The 27,699-nt window shown below is 49.5% G+C and overlaps 1 protein-coding gene across 1 annotated transcript; it reads left to right on the top strand.

The window, feature by feature from the left end:
* The first annotated feature begins 24,138 nt into the window (after positions 1 to 24,138).
* On the top strand, positions 24,139 to 26,127 carry LOC119280952 (protein IQ-DOMAIN 14-like). The gene is made up of 3 exons (XM_037561623.1): positions 24,139 to 24,745; positions 24,835 to 25,047; positions 25,191 to 26,127. Exons 1-3 carry the CDS (start codon positions 24,293 to 24,295, stop codon positions 25,914 to 25,916), a joined length of 1,392 nt encoding a protein of 463 aa, XP_037417520.1. The 5' UTR covers positions 24,139 to 24,292; the 3' UTR covers positions 25,917 to 26,127.
* The last annotated feature ends 1,572 nt before the right edge of the window (positions 26,128 to 27,699 follow it).

Below are 27,699 nucleotides of genomic sequence, written 5' to 3' on the forward strand. Positions count from 1 at the left end.
TAATGATGATGATCAAGGTACTTCGGATCAAGTTGCTACTGAACTTCGTAGGTCCACAAGGACACGTTCCACACCAGAGTGGTATGGCAACCCTGTCCTGGAAATCATGTTGTTAGACAACGGTGAACCTTCGAACTATGAAGAAGCGATGGTGGGCCCAGATTCCAACAAATGGCTTGAAGCCTTGCAATCCGAGATAGAATCCATGTATGAAAACAAAGTATGGACTTTGACTGGCTTGCCCGATGATCGGCGAGTGATAGAAAACAAATGGATCTTTAAGAAGAAGGCGGACGCGGATGGTAATGTAACCATCTATAAAGCTCGACTTGACGCTAAGGGTTATCGGCAAGTTCAAGGGATTGACTACGATGAGACTTTCTCTCCCGTAGAGAAGCTTAAGTCCGTCCGAATCATGTTAGCAATTGCCGCATACTATGATTATGAGATATGGCAGATGGACGTCAAAACGGCATTCCTTAACGGCTATCTTAAGGAAGAGATGTATATGATGCAGCCGGAAGGTTTTGTCGATCCTAAGAATGCTAACAAAGTATGCAAGCTCCAGCGATCCATTTATGGGCTGGTGCAAGCATCTCGGAGTTGGAACATTTGCTTTGATGAGATGATCAAAGCGTTTGGGTTTATGCAGACTTATGGAGAAGCCTGCGTTTACAAGAAAGTGAGTGGGAGCTCTGTAGCATTTCTCATATTATATGTAGATGACATACTTTTGATGGGAAATGATATAGAATTCTTGGACAGCATTAAGGCCTACTTGAATAAGTGTTTTTCAATGAAGGACCTTGGAGAAGCTGCTTACATATTAGGCATCAAAATGTATAGGGATAGATCGAGACGCCTCATAGGTCTTTCACAAAGCACATACCTTGATAAGATTTTGAAGAAGTTCAAAATGGATCAATCCAAGAAAGGGTTCTTTCCTGTATTGCAAGGTGTAAGATTGAGCTCGGCTCAATGCCCGACCACGGCAAAAGATAAAGAAGAGATGAGTGTCATCCCCTATGCCTCAGCCATAGGATCTATTATGTATGCCATGCTGTGTACCAGACCTGATGTAAACCTTGCCGTAAGTTTGGTAGGAAGGTACCAAAGTAATCCCGGCAAGGAACACTAGACAGCGGTCAAGAATATCCTGAAGTACCTGAAAAGGACAAAGGACATGTTTCTCGTTTATGGAGGTGACGAAGAGCTCGTCGTAAAGGGTTACATCGACGCTAGCTTCGACATAGATCTGGATGACTCTAAGTCACAAACCGGATACGTGTATATGTTGAATGGTGGGCCAGTAAGCTGGTGCAGCTGCAAGCAGAGCGTCGTGGCGGGATCTACATGTGAAGCGGAGTACATGGCAGCCTCGGAGGCAGCGCATGAAGAAATATGGGTGAAGGAGTTCATCACCGACCTAGGAGTCATACCCAATGCATCAGGGCCGATCAAACTCTTCTGTGACAACACTGGAGCTATTGCCCTTGCCAAGGAGCCCAGGTTTCACAAGAAGACTAGGCACATCAAGCGTCGTTTCAACTCCATCCGTGAAAATGTTCAAGATGGAGACATAGATATTTGCATAGTACATACGGATCTGAATGTCGCAGATCCGTTGACTAAACCTCTTCCGCGAGCAAAACATGATCAACACCAGAACTCTATGGGTGTTCGATTCATCACAATGTAACTAGATTATTGACTCTATGCAAGTGGGAGACTGTTGGAAATATGCCCTAGAGGCAATAATAAAAGGATTATTATTATATTTCCTTGTTCATGATAATTGTCTTTTATTCATGCTATAATTGTATTATCCGGAAATCGTAATACACGTGTGAATACATAGACCACAATACGTCCCTAGTAAGCCTCTAGTTGACTAGCTCGTTGGTCAACAGATAGTCATGGTTTCCTGACTATGGACATTAGATGTCGTTGACAACGGGATCACATCATTAGGAGAATGATGTGATGGACAAGACCCAATCCTAAGCATAGCACAAGATCGTGTAGTTCGTTTTGCTAGAGCTTTTCCAATGTCAAGTATCTTTTCCTTAGACCATGAGATCGTGTAACTCCCGGATACCGTAGAAGTGCGTTGGGTGTACCAAACGTCACAACATAACTGGGTGACTATAAAGGTGCACTACAGGTATCTCCGAAAGTGTCTGTTGGGTTGACACGGATCGAGACTGGGATTTGTCACTCCGTATAACGGAGAGGTGTCACTGGGCCCACTCGGTAGTGCATCATCATAATGAGCTCAAAGTGACCAAGTGTCTGGTCACGGGATCATGCATCACGGTACGAGTAAAGTGACTTGCCGGTAACGAGACTGAACGAGGTATTGGGATACCGATGATCGAATCTCGGGCAAGTAACATACCGTCTGACAAAGGGAATAGTATACGGGGTTGCTTGAATCCTCGACATCGTGGTTCATCCGATGAAATCATCAAGGAGTATGTGGGAGCCAACATGGGTATCCAGATCCCGCTGTTGGTTGTTGACCGGAGAGCCGTCTCGGTCATGTCTGCATGTCTCCCGAACCCGTAGGGTCTACACACTTAAGGTTCGGTGACGCTAGGGTTGTATGAATATGAGTATGTAGCATACCGAAACTTGTTCGGAGTCCCGGATGAGATCCCGGACATCACGAGGACTTCCGAAATGGTCCGGAGGTAAAGAATTATATATAGGAAGTGATGTTTCGGCCATCGGGAAAGTTTCGGGCTCACCCGGTATTGTACCGGGACCACCGGAAGGGTCTCGGGGGTCCACCGGGTGGGGCCACCTATCCCGGAGGGCCCCGTGGGCTGAATTGGGAGGGGAACCAGCCCCTAGTGGGCTGGTGTGCCCCCCCTTGGGCCCCCCTGCGCCTAGGGTTGGAAACCTTATGTGGGGGGGCGCACCACTTGCTTTGGGGGGCACTCCACCCCCCCTGGCCGCCACCCCCTTGGGAGATTGCATCTCCCAGGGCCGGCGCCCCCCCTTGGGGGCCTATATAAAGGAGGGCAGGGGGAGGGCAGCCGCACCGTGTGCATTGGCGCCTCCCTCCCCCTGCTACACCTCGTCCTCCTCCCGCAGCAGCTTGGCGAAGCCCTGCCGGAGTTCTGCTGCATCCACCACCACGCCGTTGTGCTGCTGGATCATCATAAATCTCTCCTTCCCCCTTGCTGGATCAAGAAGTAGGAGACGTCATCCGCTCCGTACGTGTGTTGAACGCGGAGGTGTTGTCCGTTCAGCACTTGGTCATCGGTGATTTGAATCACGGCGAGTACGACTCCATCATCACCGTTCTATCGAACGCTTCCGCACGCGATCTACAAGTGGTATGTAGATGCAATCTCTCTCCCATGACTCGTTGCTTAGATGAACTCATAGATGGATCTTGGTGAAACCAGAGGAAATTTTTTAATTTTCTGCAACGTTCCCCAACAGTATGTATTTTGCAAATATTCTATGTCTACAATGCTCTGCATGGAGCTACTCTAGCTAATTGCTCCCACTTTCAATATGTATCCAGATTGAGACTTAGAGTCATCTGGATCGGTGTAAAAGCTTGCATTGGCATAACTCTTTATGACGGGCTCTTTTATCACCTCCATAATCGAGAAATATTTCCTTAGTCCTCACTAAGGATATTCTTGACCGTTGTCCAGTGATCTACTCTTAGATCAAAATTGTACTCCCTTGCCAAACTCAGAGCAAGGTATACAATAGGTCTAGTACACAGCATAGCATACTTTATAGAACCTATGACTGAGGCATAGGGAATGACTTTTCATTCTCTTTCTATTTTCTGCCATAGTCGGGTTTTGAATCTTACTCAGCTTCACACCTTGCAACACAGGCAAGAACTCCTTCTTTGACTGTTCTATTTTGAACTACTTCAATATTTTATCAAGGTATGTATTCATTGAAAAATCTCATCAAGCATCTTAATCTATCTCTATAGATCTTGATGCTCAATGTGTAAGCAGCTTCACCATGGTCTTTCTTTGAAAAACTCTTATTCAAGTATCCTTTTATGCTATCCAGAATTTTTATATCATTTCCAATCAACAATATGTCATCTACATATAGTTTTAGAAAATGCTACAGAGCTCCCACTCATTTTCTTGTAAATACAGGCTTCTCCAAAAGTCTATATAAAACCATATGCTTTGATCACACTATCAAAACGTTTATTCCAACTCCGGGAGGCTTGCACTAGTCCATAAATGGATCGCTGGAGCTTGCACACTTTGTTAGCACCTTTTGGATCGACAAAACCTTTTGGTTGCATCATATACAACTCTTCTTTAATAAATCCATTAAGGAATGCAGTTTTTGACATCCATTTGCCAGATTTCATAAAATGTGGCAATTGCTAACATCATTCGGACAGACTTAAGCATCGATACGAGTGAGAAAATCTCATCGTATTCAACACCTTGAACTTGTCGAAAAAAATTTGCGACAAGTCGAGCTTTGTAGATAGTAACACTACTATCAGCGTTTGAGTTCTTCTTGAAGATCCATTTATTTTCTATGGCTTGCCGATCATCAGGCAAGTCCACCAAAGTCCACACTTTGTTCTCATACATGGATCCTATCTCACATTTCATGGCCTTCAAGCCATTTCGCGGAATCTGGGCTCATCATCGCTTCCTCATAGTTCGTAGGTTCATCATGGTCTAGTAACATGACCTCCAGAATAGAATTACCATACCACTCTGGTGTGGACTGTACTCTGGAAGACCTACGAGGTTCTGTAGTAACTTGATCTGAAGTTTCATGATCATCATCATTAGCTTCCTCCCTAATTGGTGTAGGAATCACTGAAACTGATTTCTCTGATGAACTACTTTCCAATTCGGGAGAAGGTACAATTACCTTATCAAGCTCTAGTTTCCTCCCACTCACTTCTTTCGAGAGAAACTCCTTCTCTAGAAAGGATCCATCTTAGCAATGAATATCTTGTTTTTGGATCTGTGATAGAAGGTGTACCCAATAGTTTCCTTTGGGTATTCTATGAAGACACACTTCTCCGATTTGCGTTCGAGCTTATCAGGTTGAAACTTTTTCACATGAGCATCGCAGCCCCAAACTTTAAGAAATGACAACTTTGGTTTCTTGCCAAACCACAGTTCATAAGGCGTCGTCTCAACGGATTTTGATGGTGCCCTATTTAAAGTGAATGCAGCTGTCTCTAATGCATAACCCAAAAACGATGGTGGTAAATCGGTAAGATACATCATAGATCGCAACATATCCAATAAAGTGCGGTTATGATGTTCGGACACACCATAACGTTGTGGTGTTCCAGGTGGCGTGAGCTGTGAAACTATTCCATATTGTTTTATATGAAGGCCAAGCTTGTAACTCAAATATTCTCCTCCACGATCAGATCGTAGAAACTTTATTTTCTTGTCACAATGATTCTCCACTTCACTCTGAAATTCTTTGAACTTTTCAAATGTCAGACTTGTGTTTCATTAAGTAGATATACCCATATCTTCTCAAATCATCCGTGAAGTTTAGAAAATAACGATACTTGCCACGAGCATCAACACTCATTGGATCGCATACATCGGTATGTATTATTTCCAATAAATCAGTAGCTCGTTCCATTGTTCCGAAGAACGGAGTTTTAGTCATCTTGCCCAAAAGGCACGATTCGCAAGCATCAAATGATTCATAATCAAGTGATTCCAAAAAAACCCATCAGCATGGAGTTTCTTCATGCGCTTTACACCGATATGACCCAAACGGCAGTGCCACAAATAAGTTACACTATCATTATCAACTTTGCATCTTTTGGCATCAATATTATGAATATGTGTATCACTACGATCGAGATACAACAAACTATTTTCATTGGGTGTATGACCATCGAAGGCTTTATTCATGTAAACAGAATAACAATTATTCTCTGACTTTAAATGAATAACCGGTATTGCAATAAACATGATCAAATCATATTCATGCTCAACACAAACTCCAAATAACATTTATTTAGGTTTAACACCAATCCTGAAAGTATAGGGAGTGTGCGATGATGATCATATCAATCTTGGAACCACTTCCAACACACATCGTCACTTCACCCTCAACTAGTCTCTATTTATTATGTAACTCCTGTTTCGAGATACTAATTTTTAGCAACCGAACACATATCAAATACCCAGGGGCTACTATAAACACTAGTAAGGTCCACATTAATAACCTGTATATCAAATATACCCTTGTTCACTTTGCCATCCTACTTATCCACCAAATATTCAGGGCATTTCCGCTTCCAGTGACCATTTCCTTTGCAGTAGAAGCACTCAGTTTCAGGATTTGGTCCAGCTTTGGGCTTCTTCACGGGAGTGACAACTTGCTTGCCATTCTACATGAAGTTCCCTTTCTTTCTTTTGCCTTTTTCTTGAAACTAGTGGTCTTGTTAATCATCAACACTTGATGATCTTTCTTGATTTCTACCTTCGTCGATTTCAACATCACGAAGAGCTCGGGAATCGTTTTCGTCATCCCTTGCATACTATAGTTCATCACGAAGTTCTAGTAACTTGGTGATGGTGACTAGAGAACTCTGTCAATCACTATCTTATCTGGAAGATTAACTCCCACTTGATTCAAGCGATTGTAGTACCCAGATAAAGTGAGCACATGCTCACTAGTTGAGCAATTCTCCTCCATCTTTTAGCTATAGAACTTGTTGGAGACTTCATATCTCTCAACTCATGTATTTTCTTGAAATATTAACTTCAATTCCTGGAACATCTCATATGGTCCATGACGTTCGAAACGTCTTTGAAGTCCTGATTCTAAGCCGTTAAGCATGGTGCACTAAACTATCAAGTAGTCATCATATTGAGCTAGCCAAATGTTCATAATGTATGCATCTGCTCCTGCAATAGGTCTGTCACCTAGCGGTGCTCAAGGACATAATTCTTCTGTGCAGCAATGAGGATAAACCTGAAATCACGGACCCAGTCCGCATCATTGCTACTATCATCTTTCAACTTAGTTTTCTCTAGGAACACATATAAAACATAGGGAAGCAACAACGCGAGCTATTGATCTACAACATAATTTGCAAAATACTATCAAGACTAAGTTCATGATAAATTAAAGTTCAATTAATCATATTACTTAAGAATTCCCACTTAGATAGACATCCCTCTAATCATCTAAGTGATCATGTGATCCAAATCAACTAAACCATGTCCGATCATCACGTGAGATGGAGTAGTTTTCAATGCTGAACATCATTATGTTGATCATATCTACTATATGATTCACGCTCGACCTTTCGGTCTCAGTGTTCCGAGGCCATATATGTATATGCTAGGCTCGTCAAGTTTAACCTGAGTATTCCGTGTGTGCAACTATTTTGCACCCGTTGTATTTGAACATAGAGCCTATCACACCCGATCATCACGTGGTATCTCAGCACGAAGAACTTTCGCAATGGTGCATACTCAAGGAGAACACTTATGCCTTGAAATTTAGTGAGAGATCATCTTATAATGCTATCGTCAATCAAAGCAAGATAAGATGCATAAAGGATAAACATCACATGCAATCAATATAAGTGATATGGTATGGCCATCATCATCTTGTGCTTGTGATCTCCATCTCCGAAGCATCGTCATGATCACCATCGTCACCGGCGTGACACCTTGATCTCCATCGTAGCATCATTGTCATTTTGCCACCTATTGCTTCTACGACTATCGCTACCGCTTAGTGATAAAGTAAAGCAATTACAGGGTGTTTGCATTGCATACAATAAAGCGACAACCATATGGCTCCTGCCAGTTGCCGATAACTCGGTTACAAAACATGATCATCTCATACAATAAAAAATAGCATCACGTCTTGACCATATCACATCACAATATGCCCTGCAAAAACAAGTTAGACGTCCTCTACTTTGTTGTTGCAAGTTTTACGTGGCTGCTACGGGCTGAGCAAGAACCGTTCTTACCTACACATCAAAACCACAATGATAGTTCGTCAAGTCAGTGTTGTTTTAACCTTCTCAAGGACCGGGCGTAGCCACACTCGATTCAACTAAAGTTGGAGAAACTGACACCCGCCAGCCACCTATGTTGAAAGCACGTCGGTAGAACCAGTCTCGCGTAAGCGTACGCGTAATATCGGTCCGGGCCGCTTCGTCCAACAATACCGCTGAACCAAAGTATGACATGCTGGTAAGCAGTATGACTTGTATCGCCCACAACTCACTTGTGTTCTACTCGTGCATATAACATCTACGCATAAAACCTGGCTCGGATGCCACTGTTGGGGAACGTAGTAATTTCAAAAACTTCCTACGCACACGCAAGATCATGGTGATGCCTAGCAACAAGAGGGGAGAGTGTCGTCCACGTACCCTCGTAGACCGAAAGCAGAAGCGTTAGAACAACGCAGTTGATGTAGTCGTACGTCTTCACGGCCCGACCGATCAAGCACCGAAAACACGGCACCTCTGAGTTGTAGCACACGTTCAGCTCGATGACGTCCCTCGAACTCCGATCCAGCCGAGTGTCGAGGGAGAGTTCCGTCAGCACGACGGCGTGCTGACGATGATGATGTTCTACCGTCACAGGGCTTCGCCTAAGCACCGCTACAATATTATCGAGAAGGACTATGGTGGAGGGGGCACCGCACACGGCTAAGAGATCAATGATATGTTGTTGTGTCTCTAAAGGTGCCTCGTTGCCCCCGTATATAAAGGAGCAAGGGGGGAGGGGGCGGCCGGCCAGGGAGGAGGTGCGCCAAGGGGAGTCCTACTCCCACCGGTAGTATGACTCCCTCCTTCCTTGTTGGATTAGGAGAAGGGGGGAAAGATGAGGGAGAGAGAGGCAGGAAAGGGGGGCGCCGCCCTCCTCTCCTTGTCCTATTCGGACTAGGGGGAGGGATGCGTGGCCCAGCCCTGGCCTCCTGTCCTCTTCTCCACCAAGGCCCACTATGGCCCATTAAGCCCCCGGGGGGTTCCGGTAACCCCTCGGTACTTCGGTAAAATCCCGATTTCACCCGAAACACTTCCGACATCCAATTATAGGCTTCCAATATATCAATCTTCATGTCTCGACCATTTTGAGACTCCTCGTCATGTCCATGATCACATCCGGGACTCCGAACAACCTTCAGTACATCAAAACTCATAAACTCATAATATAATCGTCATTGAAACTTTAAGCGTGCGGACCCTACGGGTTCGAGAACTATGTAGACATGACCGAGACACGTCACCGGTCAATAACCAATAGCGGAACCTGGATGCTCATATTGGCTCCTACATATTCTACGAAGATCTTTATCGGTCAAACCGCATAACAATATACATTGTTCCCTTTGTCATCGGTATGTTACTTGCCCGAGATTCGATTGTCGGTATCCCAATACCTAGTTCAATATCGTTACCGGCAAGTCTCTTTACTTGTTATGTAATGCATCATTCCGTAACTAACTCATTAGCTACATTGCTTGCAAGGCTTATAGTGATGTGCATTATCGAGAGGGCCCAGAGATACCTCTCCGACAATCGGAGTGACAAAACCTAATCTCAAAATCCGCCAACTCAACATGTACCTTTGGAGACACCTGCAGAGCTCCTTTATAATCACCCAATTATGTTGTGACGTTTGGTAGCACACAAAGTGTTCCTCCGGTAAACGGGAGTTGCATAATCTCATAGTTGTAGGAACATGTATAAGTCATGAAGAAAGCAATAGCAACATACTAAACGATCAAGTACTAAGCTAACAGAATGGATCAAGTCAATCACATCATTCTACTAATGATGTGATCCCGTTAATCAAATGACAACTCATGTCTATGGTTAGGAAACATAACCATCTTGATTAATGAGCTAGTCAAGTAGAGGCATACTAGTGACATTATGTTTGTCTATGTATTCACACATGTATCATGTTTTCGGTTAATACAATCCTAACATGAATAATAAACATTTATCATGATATAAGGAAATAAATAATAACTTTATTATTGCCTCTAGGGCATATTTCCTTCAGCGTCTCCAATTGATTATTTATTTTACATCATCAAAATATAGTGTGAGTAAAATATACATCACAAAGCGTTCTTTTTTACAACACCAAAAAACATCCAACTCTAACATATGATGTAAACAACAATAGCCGCGCGGCGGCCGCTCCAACACGTGATGTAAAAACAGGACAACGGTCTCGCAACATCAACTGAACAGTAGCCAACAACAACACTGCAGTAGCCAACGGTCGCACATATCGAAATCATCCCCTAATTAATACATAAATAAATAAAACAACAATTTCATCAGTCCAGAACATCTAATTATCTCTTAATTCATCAATCCATAACATGAAATGAAACTAGGAGGTTTATTCCCCATGCCATTTCCACCACTCCTCCATGACATCTTTTTTAAGATCATTGTGCGTCTCGGCCTCTCTGATGTCATGACACACCTCCATGAAACATGTGATTTGATCTTCCCTTCCAATCATGTTGTGCATGATCACGCATGTAGCCATGACGTACAAAAGGTTCTTCTAATATCATAGCTTGCCGGTCATTGCATAGTAGCAAATTGGGATTGCAAAATCCCCAAAGCCCCCTCCACATCTTCACTAGCCGCCACTTGAGCATTGTGAAAATAGAGTTTTTTCTTACCTTGGTTGCTTGAGGTTGGCTTCATGAAAGTAGCCCACTTTGCATAGATCCCATCCGCAAGGTAGTACCCATAGTTGCAGGTGCGTCCATTTGCTTCGAAGGTCACTGGTGGAGCTTCTCCATTGGCTAACTTCGCAAAAAGAGGTGATCGGTTGAGCACATTGATGTCATTGCAAGATCCAGGCATGCCAAAATATACATGCCAAATCCATGTCTCCTTATCGGCAACGACGTCAAGAATGATGATGACATCCTTGGAGCGTCCTTTGAAGTATCCATGCGATGTTGTAGGATAATTCTTCCACTTCCAGCAGTGCATGCAATCGATAGACCAGGTATACCTGGAAACCCATGGCCTTTGTTCATCTCCAAAAGCCTCCGAGTGTCTCGAGCATTGGGTTCTCTCAACTGTACCAAACACTTCTGCCATAGTCTTTGCAAATTATTTGGCATAAAAGATAGAAGTGTTCTCTGCCATCGCCAAATTATCATTATTATAGTGTACTGGAACACCATAGGCCATCATGTGCAAAGCGGCAATGTCCTTCTGCTTAGTGCCATGTACAAGCAAGCTGATATAATTCCTCCTCTGATCGAATGCTTGGCCATGTTGCTTCACGGAATTGCAAATGTGAATAAACAAATATTTGAACGTCGTGAAACAACAAAGAAATCACCTCACAAGGAAAACTGGTGGAGTACCAAATAGTTGCATATCAACCTTTCGAGCACCTCTACCCATTCTGTCTATGTACTCACGGCCAAACACAGAACCGTCGTCCTTTAACTTCTTCCTCTTGTGCATTGCTACTAGCATAGCAATGTCCTCTTCTTTGGTCAAAATGAATTCCTCATCCAACGAGGAATCATCCACAAAACAGGATTCACATGAGCTCATCTGCGATACAGAAATCTCGATCAAACTAGATCTTCATGCCCGATAAAAAACCAACAAGTTTAACCAAATTTTTACCTTGGGGGATTTTGTCGAACATGTTGTGTCCGACGAGAAAGAAACCGGTTGGTTGCTGCTCAGAGCCTCGATGGTGGGCGCTACGGCTGGTGGGGGTGGGCGGACAGGTCTACTATGGCTCCTCGACGACTAGCGGCTGGTGGAGGAGGCTAATTGCGGCGAGGGAACGCCGACTGAAGCAAAGCCGCTCGGTGGGGTCGTGGTGGTCACGCGACTCCACCTACTAGCTCCGGTGGCCAAAAATGCTACTTTGGACGGCGACCACGAGCTTTGGGAGCCATTGAGTCTGTCGGTGCTCCAGCGAACAGCCGAACCACCCAAGAAATGATGGCGGCAGCGCCTTCGACGGCGCGGCTGGCGGAGGGAATGGGCGACGGGATCGTAGGAACGTTAGGGTGGACGGGCAAGCGTTGGCGGCGACGTGCCGGGACGAAATCGCCGGCGGCGGGATGTGGGTGTCAGGGCGGCTGCGGCGCGGGGACTTTCCACTTAGCTGTTAGGCGCTCGCACAACGCAACACTATTTTACTCTGGGGCGGTTGGTAAGATATATCTGCATCATCAAGAGATGTGTTTTACATCTAGAGTAAACTTGGAGTAATCTTTTTACATCTACATCATCTGTTGGAGCGGTGTTTTTAGGCCTTCGTCATGTAAAATGTTGTCATTTATGCATCTACATTATCTATTGGAGATGCTCTTAACACACGGGCACAACTATGTCTTGCTAGCATGCGCTCACGTGAGGCGGCTCCCTAAATGGGCCGGCCCATTCCCCTTTTTGCGTTATTTTTTCTCGATTACACTCCAAATATACGAAACATATATATTAAACAAATATTTTGCATAGCTTTTTGAATTTTCTAGACAATCATTTGAAATGTTCAATGTGCATGGAGAAAATGTTTCTCAGGTATACGAAAAATGTATTAAAAAACAATGTGTAACAAAAAAGTTGATCATGTTTTATAAAAATGTAATCGAGCATTTAAAATTTTTAATCAAGCATTTAATAAATGTTAAATATGTATACAAAAAAAGTTTGTCATGTATGCAAAAATTATAAACAAAATACATTGTATATGAAACAATGTTGGTCATGTACTTAAAAAATGTTAAACATGTATAAATCAATGTTCCTGGTATATATGAAAAATGTACACATTACATTAAATAAAAACATACATCAAAAACATATATTTTAATTTTTTTAATGATACATTTAAAATGTTAAACATCTACATAGAAATGTTCTTGATGTAACGGAAACAAGTACATAAAATATGTTTCTGATGTATATAAAAACCGCTGATTGTGTACTGAAAAAAGTTGACGTGTTAAACGAAAAAAAGATTGATTAAAATCAACAAAGTAATAAAGAAAAACAAAAAAAACAAAAAAAAGGACCAAACTAGAACGTCGTCCGCGCAAAGACTCCAGCCAGTGATCAAACATAGGTAGCGATAAAAAAATTGAAATAGGCCGGCCTAGTTACAATAGGAAAGAAAAACCTTAAGACTGGCCATAATGGGGTAACATAAGTAGTATCATGCACTTGGGACTCGCAAACATGCTTATGTGACAGACAAAACGAGGTAAAAACAAGACTTTGGGCCAATTCTATTGCTTGCTTCTAAAATAAGTTGTCCCCTATCCAGTTTATTCTAGAATCCCAATCAAATTTATTGTTTTACGAGGCTACTAATTAAAACTTGACTAGTAGTAGGCTTCTAAAATTAATAATTTGATTAGGGTTCTACAATAAGTTAGGTAGGGGCTGCTTATTCTAGAAGCACCAAAAGGGCGACAAAAGAACTGGCCTGCCCGGCCAGGTAAAATACGCAAAATAGAAATGTTTTTTTAATAAGAAAGAGAAAAGGCTTTAGCAGCCTGCTCCACACGCCCGCCGCCATGGGTCAGGCCGCGTCGGCTCGATGTTGTTGGTTGCCAGCCTCCTCCTCCGACGGACGGTCGGTCCATACTCGACCATTCGACACGTCATCAGCATCGACCGGGCTCGTCCAATGCCACGATCTCATCAGTCACCCCCTCATCAGCATCGATCGACGAACGGGGATCGCCCGCCGGTGCAACGCAACGGAGCGGATGGGCGCCCTCGTACGCCGCGAGCCCACGCACGCTCCCTTCCCCGGAAACCCAACCCATCCCGCGGTCTCGTCACAGAACCACACGCGCCCTCGGTGTTGACCCCGCCGGGTGATTGGCGCGGCGGCGAGCCTTCCGTTCCGTTCCGTCCGAGACATACGACGCCCGCCGCTGCAACTCCAGCGGCCATGGTGCTGCGCACGTGGTAGGGGCACGGGGAAAAGAAAAGCCGCTGCTCTGCTAGGCTGCTGCTAGGAAGACGAACCAAGCCCAAAAGGGAGAGCAACAACAGGCAGGCCTTTCCCTCTGCCGCTCGGATGTCTCGGCCGAAACACACGCACACGAACACACGGGCCTTCAGAATGCATCCATCCCGTTGCCTTTTGATGTGGGCGCTTTTGTTCAAACACATGATTCGCACATCATGTGCTGCGCATACATGCCAACCGAGAGATGCCAAGCACCGCAGATGCTAGATAGGCTACCATACTCTGAATTCTACTCCTCGGAGTAGTGGTAGTAGTATGTTCATGTGGAAAGTTTGCAGCAGAGATAACCATTTCTGGCTCCAGGTTTTCAGCGGCAAAGCAGCTGGTGAAAACTCGGAAACCTTGGCAAGGCCAGGCTCCTCGGTCGTGCGCGCTATGCCTCGGAAACGGCGATTCGTGCCAATCCGTTTCTCAATCCCAGCAAATTCGGGGTGCATGGGTTTTGAACCACTGTTGTGCGCGACTGTGGGTGATTTGACAGCCTAATTTATGGTTTGGAATGATGGATCTGCTGCTGCGGTGACCGATGAAACGCGGTCAAGGGGCAGCGCCACTCGAGTAAGTTTAGTCAAACACACAAGGAAGTAATGAGTGGGTAGTTTTATTCATTTTATTTTGTTACAATAGTGCACGTACTAGTACCATGCATGCATATCCCTGCCTGCTAGGAGGAGGAGTACCGCTACCCCCTGCCTCACAGTCAGAGCTTGGAGCCTAGTAGTTTTACCATGGACTGTGGCTGAGTTGACTTCAGAAGCCCGAGCACAGTAGGAGTACGTACGGTGAAACCCATGCACGGTCACGAAGATTTGGAGATATCAAATCGTACTTGCGCCAACTCCTCACTCCTGCACACACAGTACATCCTTTTTTTTCCTTCTTTTTTTGCGAAATACACACAGTACATCCCTGCGCCTCCTGCGCGTCGTGTTAACATCACGCGCTGCCAGCGGTACCAGCATTTTCGTGTTAATTTCCGAGACGTACATGTGCGACGCCTGACCTGATCTTGTTGTGCGCCCGCGTGCATTCTGCTGTAATTACAGGTAATAAACATTTCTACTGTATATTGTACATTTTTAAAGTATTCTGATCGTCTCGCCCTCTCACGCCCCTGATTGGTGCACATGTTACCTCTGCCCGTTGCGAATCAACCTGTAGTTGAGTTGGTTAGGTGGACGTGGTATCCCCAACTCATGAGGGTTTAAATCCTGGTGCTCGCATTATTCCTGGATTTATTTCAGGATTTTCGGCGATGCGCTTTCAGTGGGAGGAGACGTTTTCGTCGACGACGAGGCGCCTACGGTGACTTCGTAAATCTCAAGATGATATGCCGGTTCAGTCTCTCGGAGGTGCTCATAGGGGTAGGGTGTGCGTGTGTGTGTTCATAGGGATGAGTATTGTTAGACTGTATTTACATGTGTATATTGTAACGTTGTATACCACCTCATTATATATATATATGTGTGATAGGCCACCCCTAGAGGGTTGTGCCGGTTCCCCCCAAAGCCTATTGTCTTACATGGTATCACGCTAGGTTACGTCCGCTTCCGCCTAAAAACCCTAAACCGCCGCCGCCGCCGCCGCCGCCGCCGCCGCGCCCGCCGTCGCCGTCGCCCGACTGCTATGACGTCCGCCGCTGCGTCCGGCTCCACCGCCACCGGTTTTCTGCTGGCCTCCCTCGCGGCACTTCTCTCGAGGCCGCTGGATGCCGCCTCCCTTCAGGCGCCGATCGGGACACGGAGCGTCGGCTCCCTCTTCGCGCTCTCGCCGGCTGCTACTTCGCCCGGGCAGGCGCTTGTGGCTCACACCGCCGCCGCCCCGTCAACCGCGGCTGTCGCGCCCTCGGCCACTACGCCGCTGGTGGCGGAGGACGTCGCGCTGGCAGGCTTCACGGCGTCAACCGCGGCCATCGCGCCCTCTGTCACCGCGCCGGCTGCCCCTCTGACTGTCTCCACGGTGGTCTCACCTCAGCCAGTCTACTCGATGGGATCGCAGCCGCCGCCGCCGTTTCACTTCGGCCATCTCATCACCATCAAGTTGTCGTCGGACAATTACATCTTCTGGCGCGCGCAGGTTCTTCCGCTTCTTGGGAGTCACTATCTGCTTGGCTATGTCGACGGCTCTCTCCCTTGCCCTCCTGCGCTGGTTGACAGCGTGCACGGTCCGGTCTATAATCCGGCTCACCGTGTCTGGACAGGGCAGGATCAGGCGAACCTCTCCTCCATCCAGGGGTCGCTCTCTCCGGCCGTTGCTGGGCTTGTTGTCTTCGCCAAGACGTCCCACGAGGCATGGACTATTCTTGAGCGCTCGTTTGCGGCACAGTCGCAGGCTCGTGTATCTGGGCTCCGTCGCCAGCTTGGGGAGTGTCAGAAGCTTGACTCCACCGCCACTGAGTTCTACAACAAAGTCAAGAGTCTCGCCGACACGCTGGCCTCCATTGGACAGCCCCTCACCGACTCCGAGTTCAACTCGTTTATTGTCAATGGTCTTGATGAGGAGTATGACGCCCTAGTCGAGATCATCAATGAGAGGGGCAACTCCACGCCCATGCCAGCACACGAGGTCTTTTCACGCCTCCTGCTTACTGAGCAACGAGTCGAGACGCGCCGATCCAGGGGCAACGGCGCCCTCTCGGCAAACGCCGCCACCAAGGGTGGTCGCTCCTCTGCTTCATCCAGGGCTCCTTCGGGGCAGTCACCACCACCCGCCTCGGCCCCTCCTCCTACTGCGACGCTACCAGGGGCTGGCGGTCCACGTGTGTGCCAGCTTTGTGGTCGCGATGGGCACTGGGCCTCGAAGTGTCACAAGCGCTTCCAGCGGGGTTTTCTTGGTCTCGGCAATGACGGGAAGGATACACGCAACTTTGCTCGTCAGGTCGCCATGGCTGATCGTCCGCCGCCGCAGAAGCCACAGGGACACACTCAGTCCTACTCCATTGATCCCCACTGGTACATGGACTCTGGGGCGACAGAGCACCTGACCAGTGAGATGGGGAAGCTTCACACTCGTGAACCCTACCATGGCTCCGACAAGATCCACACCGCCAATGGAGCAGGTATGCACATCTCTCATATTGGTCAAGCATCACTTCTCACTAGACATGCAAATAGGAGTCTTCAACTTCGCAATGTTCTTCGAGTTCCATCTGTGACACGTAATCTTCTTTCAGTTCCTAAACTCACTCGTGATAATAATGTGCTTTGTGAATTTCATCCTTTTGATCTTTTTATTAAGGATCGAGGCACGAGGGACATTCTTCTTAGTGAGCGGCTCTGCCAAGGTCTCTATCGTCTGGAGCATCCTGGCGTCGCTCGCGTCTTCAGTGGAGTTCGGGTATCTCCGTCACAGTGGCATGCTCGTCTTGGTCACCCGGCCACACCTATTGTCCGGCATGTTTTGCGTCGTCATGAGCTTCCTAGTGTGTCTAGTAATAAAGATGTAGCAGTGTGTGATGCTTGTCAGCAGGGGAAGAGTCATCAACTTCCTTTTTCGGAGTCCAGTCGTGAGGTGAAACATCCTTTAGAACTTGTGTTTTCAGATTTATGGGGTCCTGCTCAGACTTCTGTTAGTGGTCATAATTACTATATCAGTTTTGTTGATGCTTACAGCCGCTTTACCTGGCTTTATCTTATCAAACGTAAATCTGATGTGTTTGACATTTTTGTTCAGTTCCAAAAACATGTTGAACGCCTTCTCAAGCACAAAATTGTTCATGTTCAGTCGGACTGGGGTGGCGAGTATCGCAACCTCCACTCCTTCTTTCAGTCGCTTGGGATCACTCACCGTTTAGCATGTCCACATACACATCAGCAGAATGGTTCAGTAGAACGTAAGCATCGTCACATTGTTGAAGCTGGTCTGACTCTTTTGGCCCATGCATCTGTTCCGTTTCGTTTTTGGAGTGATGCTTTCACCACTGCATGTTTTCTCATCAACCGTACTCCCACTCGTGTTTTGAATATGAAGACTCCCATTGAAGTTCTCCTTAATGAACAACCGGACTACACCTTTCTCAAGGTGTTTGGGTGTGCTTGCTGGCCCCATCTCCGTCCATATAACAAGCGTAAGCTCGAGTTTCGTTCCAAGAAGTGTGTTTTTCTTGGTTATAGCTCTCTTCATAAAGGATACAAATGTCTTCATGTGCCCACTAATCGTGTCTACATCTCTCGGGATGTTGTGTTTGATGAGCATGTTTTTCCCTTTGCCAAACTCCCTGTGTCCACTACCGAGCCACCTGTCATGCATTCATCCTCTGTTGCTTCTGACCAATTTGATGATGTTGCATATTCTCCTCTATTGTTGCCTAACCATGGTGCAGGCACTGGTCGTGGGGCTCGTTTGGAGATTCTGGAAGTGCCATCTTCCTCTTCGTCGCCATCGCCTTCATCCTCGGCACCTTCTGTTGTGCATGAGGAGCACATGGCGCCCCTGCATGGCCTCGGTTTCCGTGCTCATGCACGGCCGATCGACGTCCTGGCCCGGTCGCCTCTGGCTTCTGGGCTGCCTTCACCATCGTCGCACCCTGCAACCCCGCCGACTGGGCCGGCCTCCTCGGTCCCCGTCTCGCCCAGGGCGTCGGGGCAGTCATCACCAGGCCTGGCCTCGCCCGCCCCTGCCTCGCCCAGGGTGTCTGGGCCCTTCTCACCAGGGCCGGCCTCGCCTGCTCTCGCCTCGCCAAGGCCGTCTGGGCCGGTGTCACCGGAGCTGGCCTCGCCCACTCTCGGTTCGCCCATGGCCTCTGAGCCCCTGTCGTCGGGCCAGTCTTCGCCATGCAGCCCGGAGTCGTCTGTCCCGAGCTCGCCTGAGGTGATTCCTGCATCTCCGGCGACCGTCACGTCTCCGTCACCTTCGCCTCCGCCGGCTCCTGCTGCTGCTCTACGTCCACATACGCGCAGTCGGAGTGGCATTTTTCAGCCTAAGCAACGTCACGATGGCACAGTTGCTTGGTTAGCGGCGTGCATGTCTGCTGCTCTCGCAGATCCATCCTCTAAGCCACGCACGTATCAAGCTGCTATGCGCATTCCTCATTGGAGAGAGGCCATGGAGCAGGAGTATCAAACGCTTCTTCGCAATCAGACATGGACTCTTGTTCCTCCACAATCACGGGTAAATGTCATTGATTCCAAATGGGTTTTCAAAGTGAAGAGGCATTCTAATGGGTCCATTGAGCGCTATAAGGCTCGTCTGGTTGCTCGTGGTTTTCGACAGCGTTTTGGACTTGACTATGAAGACACCTTCAGTCCAGTGGTCAAGCCTACTACCATCAGACTTCTTCTCTCTCTGGCTGTTACTCGAGGTTGGTTTCTTCGTCAGCTTGATGTTCAAAATGCTTTTCTTCATGGTGTCTTGGCAGAGGAGGTTTACATGCGCCAGCCTCCGGGTTTCTCTGATCCGGATCGCCCTGATCATCTCTGTCGTCTGTCCAAGGCAATTTATGGTCTGAAGCAGGCTCCTCGTGCTTGGCATGCTCGTCTTGCACTGGCTCTTCGTGCTCATGGTTTTGCATCATCAACTGCTGACTCCTCATTGTTTCTTCTTCAAAGGCCTGAGGTTACTATGTACTTGTTGGTCTATGTAGATGATATCATTTTGGTCAGCTCCTCTCAGTCGGCTGCTACTGCGCTTGTTCGCTCACTTGGTGCTGATTTTGCGGTCAATGACCTTGGGAAGCTTCATTACTTTCTTGGTGTGGAGGTTACTTCTCGTGATGCTGGCCTTGTTATGACGCAGAAGAAGTACTCTCTGGATTTGTTGCAGCGAGCTGGGATGCTTAAGTGCAAACCGACGACTACACCCATGTCTACCACTGATAAGCTCAATGCTGTTGATGGTGTGCTTCTTTCTTCTTCTGATGCGACAGAGTACAGGAGTATTGTTGGTGGGCTCCAGTACTTGACGATCACGCGACCAGACATTTCCTATGCTGTTAACCGAGTCTGCCAGTATCTGCAGTCACCCCGTGACACTCATTGGTAGTACTTGACGATCACGCGACCAGACATTTCCTATGCTGTTAACCGAGTCTGCCAGTATCTGCAGTCACCCCGTGACACTCATTGGTCTGCTGTTAAGCGGATTTTGCGCTATATTCGTTTCACGGTGGCTCATGGTTTGCATATTCGGCCGTCTGACTCTGGTTGTCTTTCAACATATTCTGATGCAGACTGGGCTGGCAATCCGGATGACAGGCGATCCACGGGGGGTTATGCTGTCTTCTTTGGCTCTAACCTGATTGCCTGGAGTGCTCGGAAACAGACTACTGTCTCGCGTACCAGTACTGAGGCTGAGTATAAGGCTGTGGCCAATGCCACATCAGAGATCATCTGGGTACAGTCCTTGCTTCAGGAGTTAAGTATACCCCAATCACAGCCTCCTGTTCTTTGGTGTGATAACATCGGTGCTACATACCTTTCTGCAAATCCGGTATTCCATGCCCGAACGAAACACATTGAAGTTGACTATCACTTTTGTGCGTGAACGTGTCTCTCAGAAGCAACTACAGATCAAGTTTATTTCTTCCAAGGATCAACTTGCTGACATCTTCACCAAGCCATTGCCTTTGCCACAGTTTGAGACTTGCAGGCGCAATCTTACCCTTCTAGATTCATTAGAAAGTGGCTAAGATTGAGAGAGGGTGTTAGACTGTATTTACATGTGTATATTGTAACGTTGTATACCACCTCATTATATATATGTGTGATAGGCCACCCCTAGAGGGTTGTGCCGGTTCCCCCCAAAGCCTATTGTCTTACAAGTATATGCGCGTGTATATGAACGCTTGTGTCTGTACTGATGCTCAAAAAAAAAACCTCTGCCCGCGTTTTTTTTGGCAAGGTTCTTTGCCTTGGTGAAACGAAACTGCTCTGCGTACGATTCATATTCATCGTACATGGGTACGACCAGACTGCTAATGCTATGGCCCACAAACTGAATCATCAACGATCTATCTCTAATCGTAAGTGTTGGACGGGTATTTCATCGTATGTAGAGCAAGGTCGTTGGTGAAAAGATGGAAAAGCTTTTTGGCGAGGATTTAGAATCTCATCATGGCGGGCTTCTTGGCTTGTTGCCGAGATGCGAATCCGTATATATTCCCTCCCAACACCCCATCGCTGTACGTCCATGGTGATGCTCCTCCCTGCGCCTCCCTTTACCTCGACCGATCGGTGACGTCTCCGCAAAGATCCTTCGTCCCCGCGGTGCCGCCGCACTCACGGCACACTCCGGCCACCACCACGCTACTACTACCTGACTAATTGTACATCCCCAGTTCGCCTGTCCTTCAGAAATGGAGAGTAGGCTCCCATGAACTTTTGAAAAAAAGATACTAGCGGAGTAGCCAGGTGCTAAAGGTCAAATTGCTACTCACGAGAGCGGCAGTGCAGTGCAATGCAAAAGCTCGCCCACACACTCACTCGGATGAGAGAAAAAAAGCTTCCACTACTGCTGCCGGCTGCCCTGAGTTGCCCGGCACTGAGAAGATTACTTTTCCGGAGAGAGAGAGAGATAGATCAGAACCCCCGTGGCAGGTTAACATAAGTCAGCAGCGTTTTCACCGTCGTACGTGTAATTTTTTTGAGCAATCCATCATCTTAGAGCAACTCAAACGGGCCGATCTAAACGAACGGCGCTTTTATTCGCTTTTTGTCCGTTTAGGTCGGCCCGGCGGACACAAACGTCCGGTGTTGTGTTTGGGTCGGCGTGAGCGCCCAACGCTGGCCCGACCCATTTCGTCGGCGCGCCAAAAAAAGTATTTGAAGCATTTTGAAAATAAATACATGCATTTAATTAAACATAAAAGCCGGCCAGAAAGGCCAGCGAAAGTCCACATTACATTAAAACTAGACGACGCGCTGCCCTATGCGTCCACGGCGGCGGCGGCTGCGTTGGGACCTGTGAGGTCGAGCAGTGTCGGCGCAGGGCCGGCCCAGGGGAACGCCGTGTTCCAGATGACGGTGATGTCGGGCTTTGCCGCCGCTGCCTGCGCCACTGCTGCCTGGGCCTGGCGCGCCTCCTCTTCGGCCTCGCGGCCGAGCATCTGCAGGCGCTCGCCCTCCCGGCGCTCCTCGGCCAGCCGAACGCGGCGCCAGTGGTCGAGGTAGGCCGCCTCCTGCTTCTCCGTCGCCCCGAGCCAGATCGGCGAAGCGCTGACCTACTCGCGCACTACTCCGGTCCAGGAGTAGCGCTCGAGGTAGGCCGGCTCCTCCGGCTCGGCTTTGGGCGGGGACGGCGGGGCCACCGGCGGCACGACGCATTCGCCCGCTGCGGAGAGGGCCATGGCCTCCGCCATGGCAGCCTCGAAAGCCGCCTCGTCCGCCTCCCTCCACCGCTCCTCCTCCTCGCTCTCCTTAATGGCCGCCTGGTAGGCGGCCTCGGCCTCCTGGTCCTCGTCGCGGACGACGAGCGCGGGCGGTGGAAGGCGAACCATCGAGCCCAGTTGGGCGAGTCGACGGCGAAGTGCGGGTCGGCGCGCTGCTCCGACGTCAGCAACGTCCGCCGGCGCCGCACCTCCTCCGCATGGGCACTCACCGTCTGTGGCGCCGCCGGCACTGGGATCCTCTCCGGATCCAAATGCCAGTCATGCATCAGCGTCACGTCCGGGTACGACAGAGGCACGCGGTGGTGCCAGTGCCACTCGGCCTGGTGCAACGACACGTTGATGCGCTGCCTCTGCCGGAGAGCGCGCGCCGGCGCGGGGAGGGAGGGGGAATGGCGGGCAAGGGGCTTTGCCCTTGAGGCTGCTGCCGATGCCGGAGAAGAAACCCATGCTGGCGGTGGCTAGGGTTGTCACCGACGTGAGGGCAGGGGTGGCCAGATGGGGATGGGGGGCGAGTGATAGTGGATGAGGACGGCCCCGCCGCACGCTCGGCTTAAAAAAGGACGACCGCCGTCGCTGACGCATGGGCCCAAGGTGAGCGGTCGTCATAAATTATGTTGACCGTCGTAGTTGGACGGCCGCCAGGTGGGGGCGCGGCGGACGGCGAGGAGACGCGCGGCGCGTCCGGTTCGCGTCCGCGCCGACGCATTCGAGACGCAAATTTGGGCCGTAAATACGTCGGCGTTGACGCGACGCGGACGTGAAATGTGTTTGGGTCGGCGCGTTGGGCCGTCACTTTTGTCTGCACCGATCCAAACGGATGCGGGCGGACGAAATGGGTCGCTCCATTGGAGTTGCCACTAGTACGTACGTAGAATGATTCTCGCTCAAGATCACTCACGTGTCTTCTTGTAAGTTGTAACGCATGGTACGTTGACGGCGGTGCAAGGCGAGTACGAGGGAGCGACCGAGACGGTGTGCGTTGTCACGGAGTACGTCTCTACGACCTGGCACGCACCGTGAAAAGACGAAAGGAGGAGACGCCGCCCAAAAGTCCAAACCTTTGCGTTTTTCACCGTCTCGTGCTTCTTCCCTTTGACACATGCATGGCCGCAGGGTCTCTACCACGCAGCGCCTACCCGAAACTGCGTCACAGAGTACTTCCATATCGCACTTCCATATCGCAGCCCGCTCGCCACTCGCTCGCTTTCCGGCCAGAGTTCACCGGGCCGGGCCACTAGATAGAATTTGTTTGTTTCTTTTCAGTGATACTGACCTTTCGAGCTCGCAAATCGCAACGTGGGTGCATGTGTGTTAGTGTCCATGCAGATGCAGATTAGTACTACTACTACTACCACGAGCTGACCACACAGCTTTGCAGTTGCAGCAGCCATAGGAGAGGAGGACATGGCTCCATGCACTCCCTTGCGCCTATCTTTTTGAACTATCGCTGCGTCTTTTCGAACGCCGAGCTCAGCTCATCAGCGCAGCACCAAACCAAATCCCTCGCTGCTCGCTTGTTCTCATGCTCCCGTGGCAGAGAGCGTTGCATGCATTGCCATCTCTTGGCATCACGCCGCATTTGTTTAATCCCATCTATCTAGGCCGCGCAAGGCGACTCGCTCGCTCACTCAGCAGCAGCATGCATGCGAGCATTAATGAGTAAGGCTTGTATTTATTTTTGTTTGTTTTCTTGGAGGTATTGTTTTTGTCCTGTAATGCCCCTCCCGTTTCTTTTTATTTGGATCCCGCTCCCCACCCACTGGCCTCCATAGCCGTTTCCCTCTCTTATTCAAACCTGCCCGCTTCTCACGCCTCACGCCTCCTTCCTCTTTCAGTGCACCTCACCCTGCCCCTCTACACACGCCTCAGTCTTCTTGAGAGCCACTAGTTGCCCACCTGAGTTGCCTTCTCTGGGCGGCCGGAGCTCCGGGTTCCGGCGATGGGCAAGGCGGCGAGGTGGCTGCGTGGCTTGCTGGGCGGCGGCGGCAAGAAGGAGCAGGGGAAGGAGCAGAGGCGCCCGGCTACGGCGCCGCACGGGGACAGGAAGCGCTGGAGCTTCTGCAAGTCCACCAGGGACTCGGCAGAGGCGGAGGCGGCGGCCGCGGCCGCGGCGCTCAGCGGCAACGCGGCGATCGCGCGCGCGGCCGAGGCGGCATGGCTCAAGTCCTTGTACAACGAGACCGAGCGCGAGCAGAGCAAGCACGCCATCGCCGTCGCCGCGGCCACCGCGGCGGCGGCGGACGCGGCTATGGCTGCCGCACAGGCAGCCGTGGAGGTCGTGCGGCTCACCAGCAAAGGGCCGACGTCGACGGTGCTCGCCGACGCCGTCGCGGAGCCCCACGGCCGTGCCTCCGCCGCGGTCAAGATCCAGACGGCGTTCCGTGGCTTCCTGGTGAGTAATTTCCTTCCTAACAGCGGCGCCATGATTTCCGCAGGTTTAAGCGCTGACTAACCAAATCAATGCGTGTTGAATTATCGCAGGCCAAGAAGGCTCTGCGCGCGCTCAAGGGGCTGGTGAAGCTGCAGGCGCTGGTGCGCGGCTACCTGGTGCGGAAGCAGGCGGCGGCCACGCTGCAGAGCATGCAGGCGCTCGTCCGCGCGCAGGCCTGCATCCGCGCTGCCCGCTCGCGCGCCGCGGCGCTCCCGACGAACCTTCGCGTCCACCCCACTCCTGTCCGGCCGCGCTACTCGTTGGTAAGTGACCACGGGTCCACGGCCGGCATCGCTTGCGACCAAAGCAATCGATCTCAATGTCTCTGACCGTCCGAGGTCGCGTTGTTCTAGCTAGCCGACCGTAACAAATGTGCGCGTGCGTGGTTTCTTGCTTGTGTCTGCAGCAAGAGCGGTACAGCACCACGGAGGATTCCCGGAGCGACCACCGCGTGGCGCCGTACTACAGCCGCCGGCTGTCGGCGAGCGTGGAGTCGTCGTCGTCCTACGGCTACGACCGGAGCCCCAAGATCGTGGAGATGGACACCGGCCGGCCCAAGTCGCGCTCCTCCTCGCTCCGGACGACCTCCCCCGGCGCCAGCGAGGAGTGCTACGCCCACTCGGTGTCGTCGCCGCTCATGCCGTGCCGAGCGCCCCCGCGGATCGCGGCGCCCACCGCGCGCCACTTCCCGGAGTACGAGTGGTGCGAGAAGGCCCGGCCGGCGACGGCGCAGAGCACGCCCCGGTACACGAGCTACGCGCCGGTGACGCCGACCAAGAGCGTGTGCGGCGGCTACACCTACAGCAACAGCCCGTCGACGCTCAACTGCCCCAGCTACATGTCGAGCACGCAGTCGTCCGTGGCGAAGGTGCGTTCGCAGAGCGCGCCGAAGCAGCGGCCGGAGGAGGGCGCGGTACGGAAGAGGGTGCCGCTGAGCGAGGTGATCATCCTGCAGGAGGCCCGGGCGAGCCTGGGCGGCGGCGGGGGCACGCAGAGGTCGTGCAACCGGCCGGCGCAGGAGGAGGCGTTCAGCTTCAAGAAGGCCGTCGTGAGCCGCTTCGACCGCTCGTCGGAGGCGGCCGAGAGGGAACGTGACCGGGACCGGGACTTGTTCCTGCAGAAGGGGTGGTGATGAACTGACGGTCTCGGATTCACTCGATCGTGAAGTACAATTAATTACTACCTCGGGTAATAGCCTGATGGGGTAGGGGGAATTGTTAATTTCTAGTTACCGCTTCTCACTGTTGTTTCTTTGTTTATCGCGTTAACCTCTGTGGCTGTGGGCTGTGGCCATGACTCCGTTGTCTGTCTAGGTTCAGAAATGAAACTCTGCAGTTTCTCTTGCTTTGTGTAAACATGTTTGTGCGTGCATGGGAAGCTGAAGGAAGATCTTAGTACTGTAGTGAAGTTTCAGAATTCAGAATTAGCAGTACACCTGCTTGAAAGTACATCCTTTTCTAGCTCCTACTAGTACTATCAATTCAACCAAGTGGGTGGGTATACACCAAGTGATACCACCATCAGGCTAGCAAAACTTTAACATGCCCAACGAGACAAGAGAATACTAATGATACAGTACAAAATGCTACACTAATGGGCCTCATAGCATCTTCAATCGGTCATAGAAAATTTGGTCCCTTATACATCCGCGGACAATGCTCACTCACACCTTATTTGTCCGTCTCTACAACCGTAACTCCTCTAAATTTGTATAATTTCATACAACGTAGGTAAATTCAAAACATTTTTTTGAAAGGAATAACAGGTGTATTCCACTTAATCATGGTGCCCCATGTCGGAGATCACCAACCCTGATACAAAGTCTGGAGCATCAGTTGCCCACATGAATAAAGGGTCCAGAGCGCTCCAAGCATACTGCGCCAAAGCGTGTGCAACCATATTACAATCCCGGTGGCAAAAGAGAAAATCTGAGAATTCAAAGGAAGAGCGACACAAGCTCCTAGCCTCTCTGAATAGGACTCCAAGATCCACAACATCATAGGCTCGCCCTTTTAGCGCCGTGACCATGTTCAGGCAGTCAGATTCAAAGACAATGCGTTGTGTCCCTAATTCAGAAGCACCCTCAATTGCTTTCATACACGCAATCAACTCGGCCCGAAGAGGGCTGCGCACATGTTGCATCTTGCCGGCCGCCGCCACCAGAAAAGTGCCATGCTCACCGCGTGCAACAAAACCCCATGCCCCTGCTTCAGACTCTTCATGAAACGCCGCATCCGTGTTTATTTTTATGAGTCCCGCAGTCGGAGGTGTCCATGAATATTTGACTGTAGATGAAGGAGGAGATTTGGTTTGCAGACATGCAAAATCCATCAGGTGTTTGGTGATGAAAGCACTGACCTTACCCGTCGATCGCTGCTTTTCGCCCGCGTAAGTTTTATTCCTTGTCGTCCACCAGTCCCAAAGGAGGACACATGCCCGTAACTTTCTCTCAGTCGGAAGCGAGCAAGTATGCCTCATAACATCAAAACCATCAGGGCACTCACATAACGCCACACGAACATCCTCCAAATTCTGTTCCCTCCAAATCGCCTTCACTTTTTTACATTTCAACAACAAATGACCACCATCTTCATCCAGCCTCTGGCACATGGGACATCTAGTATCCAGCTCAATGTGTTTCCTTTTGATATTGAGCAGAGTAGGCAGGCTGTTGTGTGTTAGTCTCCACAGGAACATGCGAACCTTACCTGGGAGTTGAAGCTTCCAAATATGCTGCCACTTGTCCAGGGACTTACCTTGCTCACTGGAGGGACCAGAGTTTTGTTGCTTATTAGCTTCCTCCAGGTTCACTCCCAGTTGATAGGCAGACTTCACTGAAAAAAAACCTTCTTGTCAAAATGCCAAGAGACTGCATCTTCCATGTCCGATTTCAATGGTATGGCCAGAATAATCCG

Source organism: Triticum dicoccoides, chromosome 3B (assembly GCF_002162155.2).
Source record: "Triticum dicoccoides isolate Atlit2015 ecotype Zavitan chromosome 3B, WEW_v2.0, whole genome shotgun sequence".
Lineage (NCBI taxonomy): Eukaryota > Viridiplantae > Streptophyta > Magnoliopsida > Poales > Poaceae > Triticum > Triticum dicoccoides.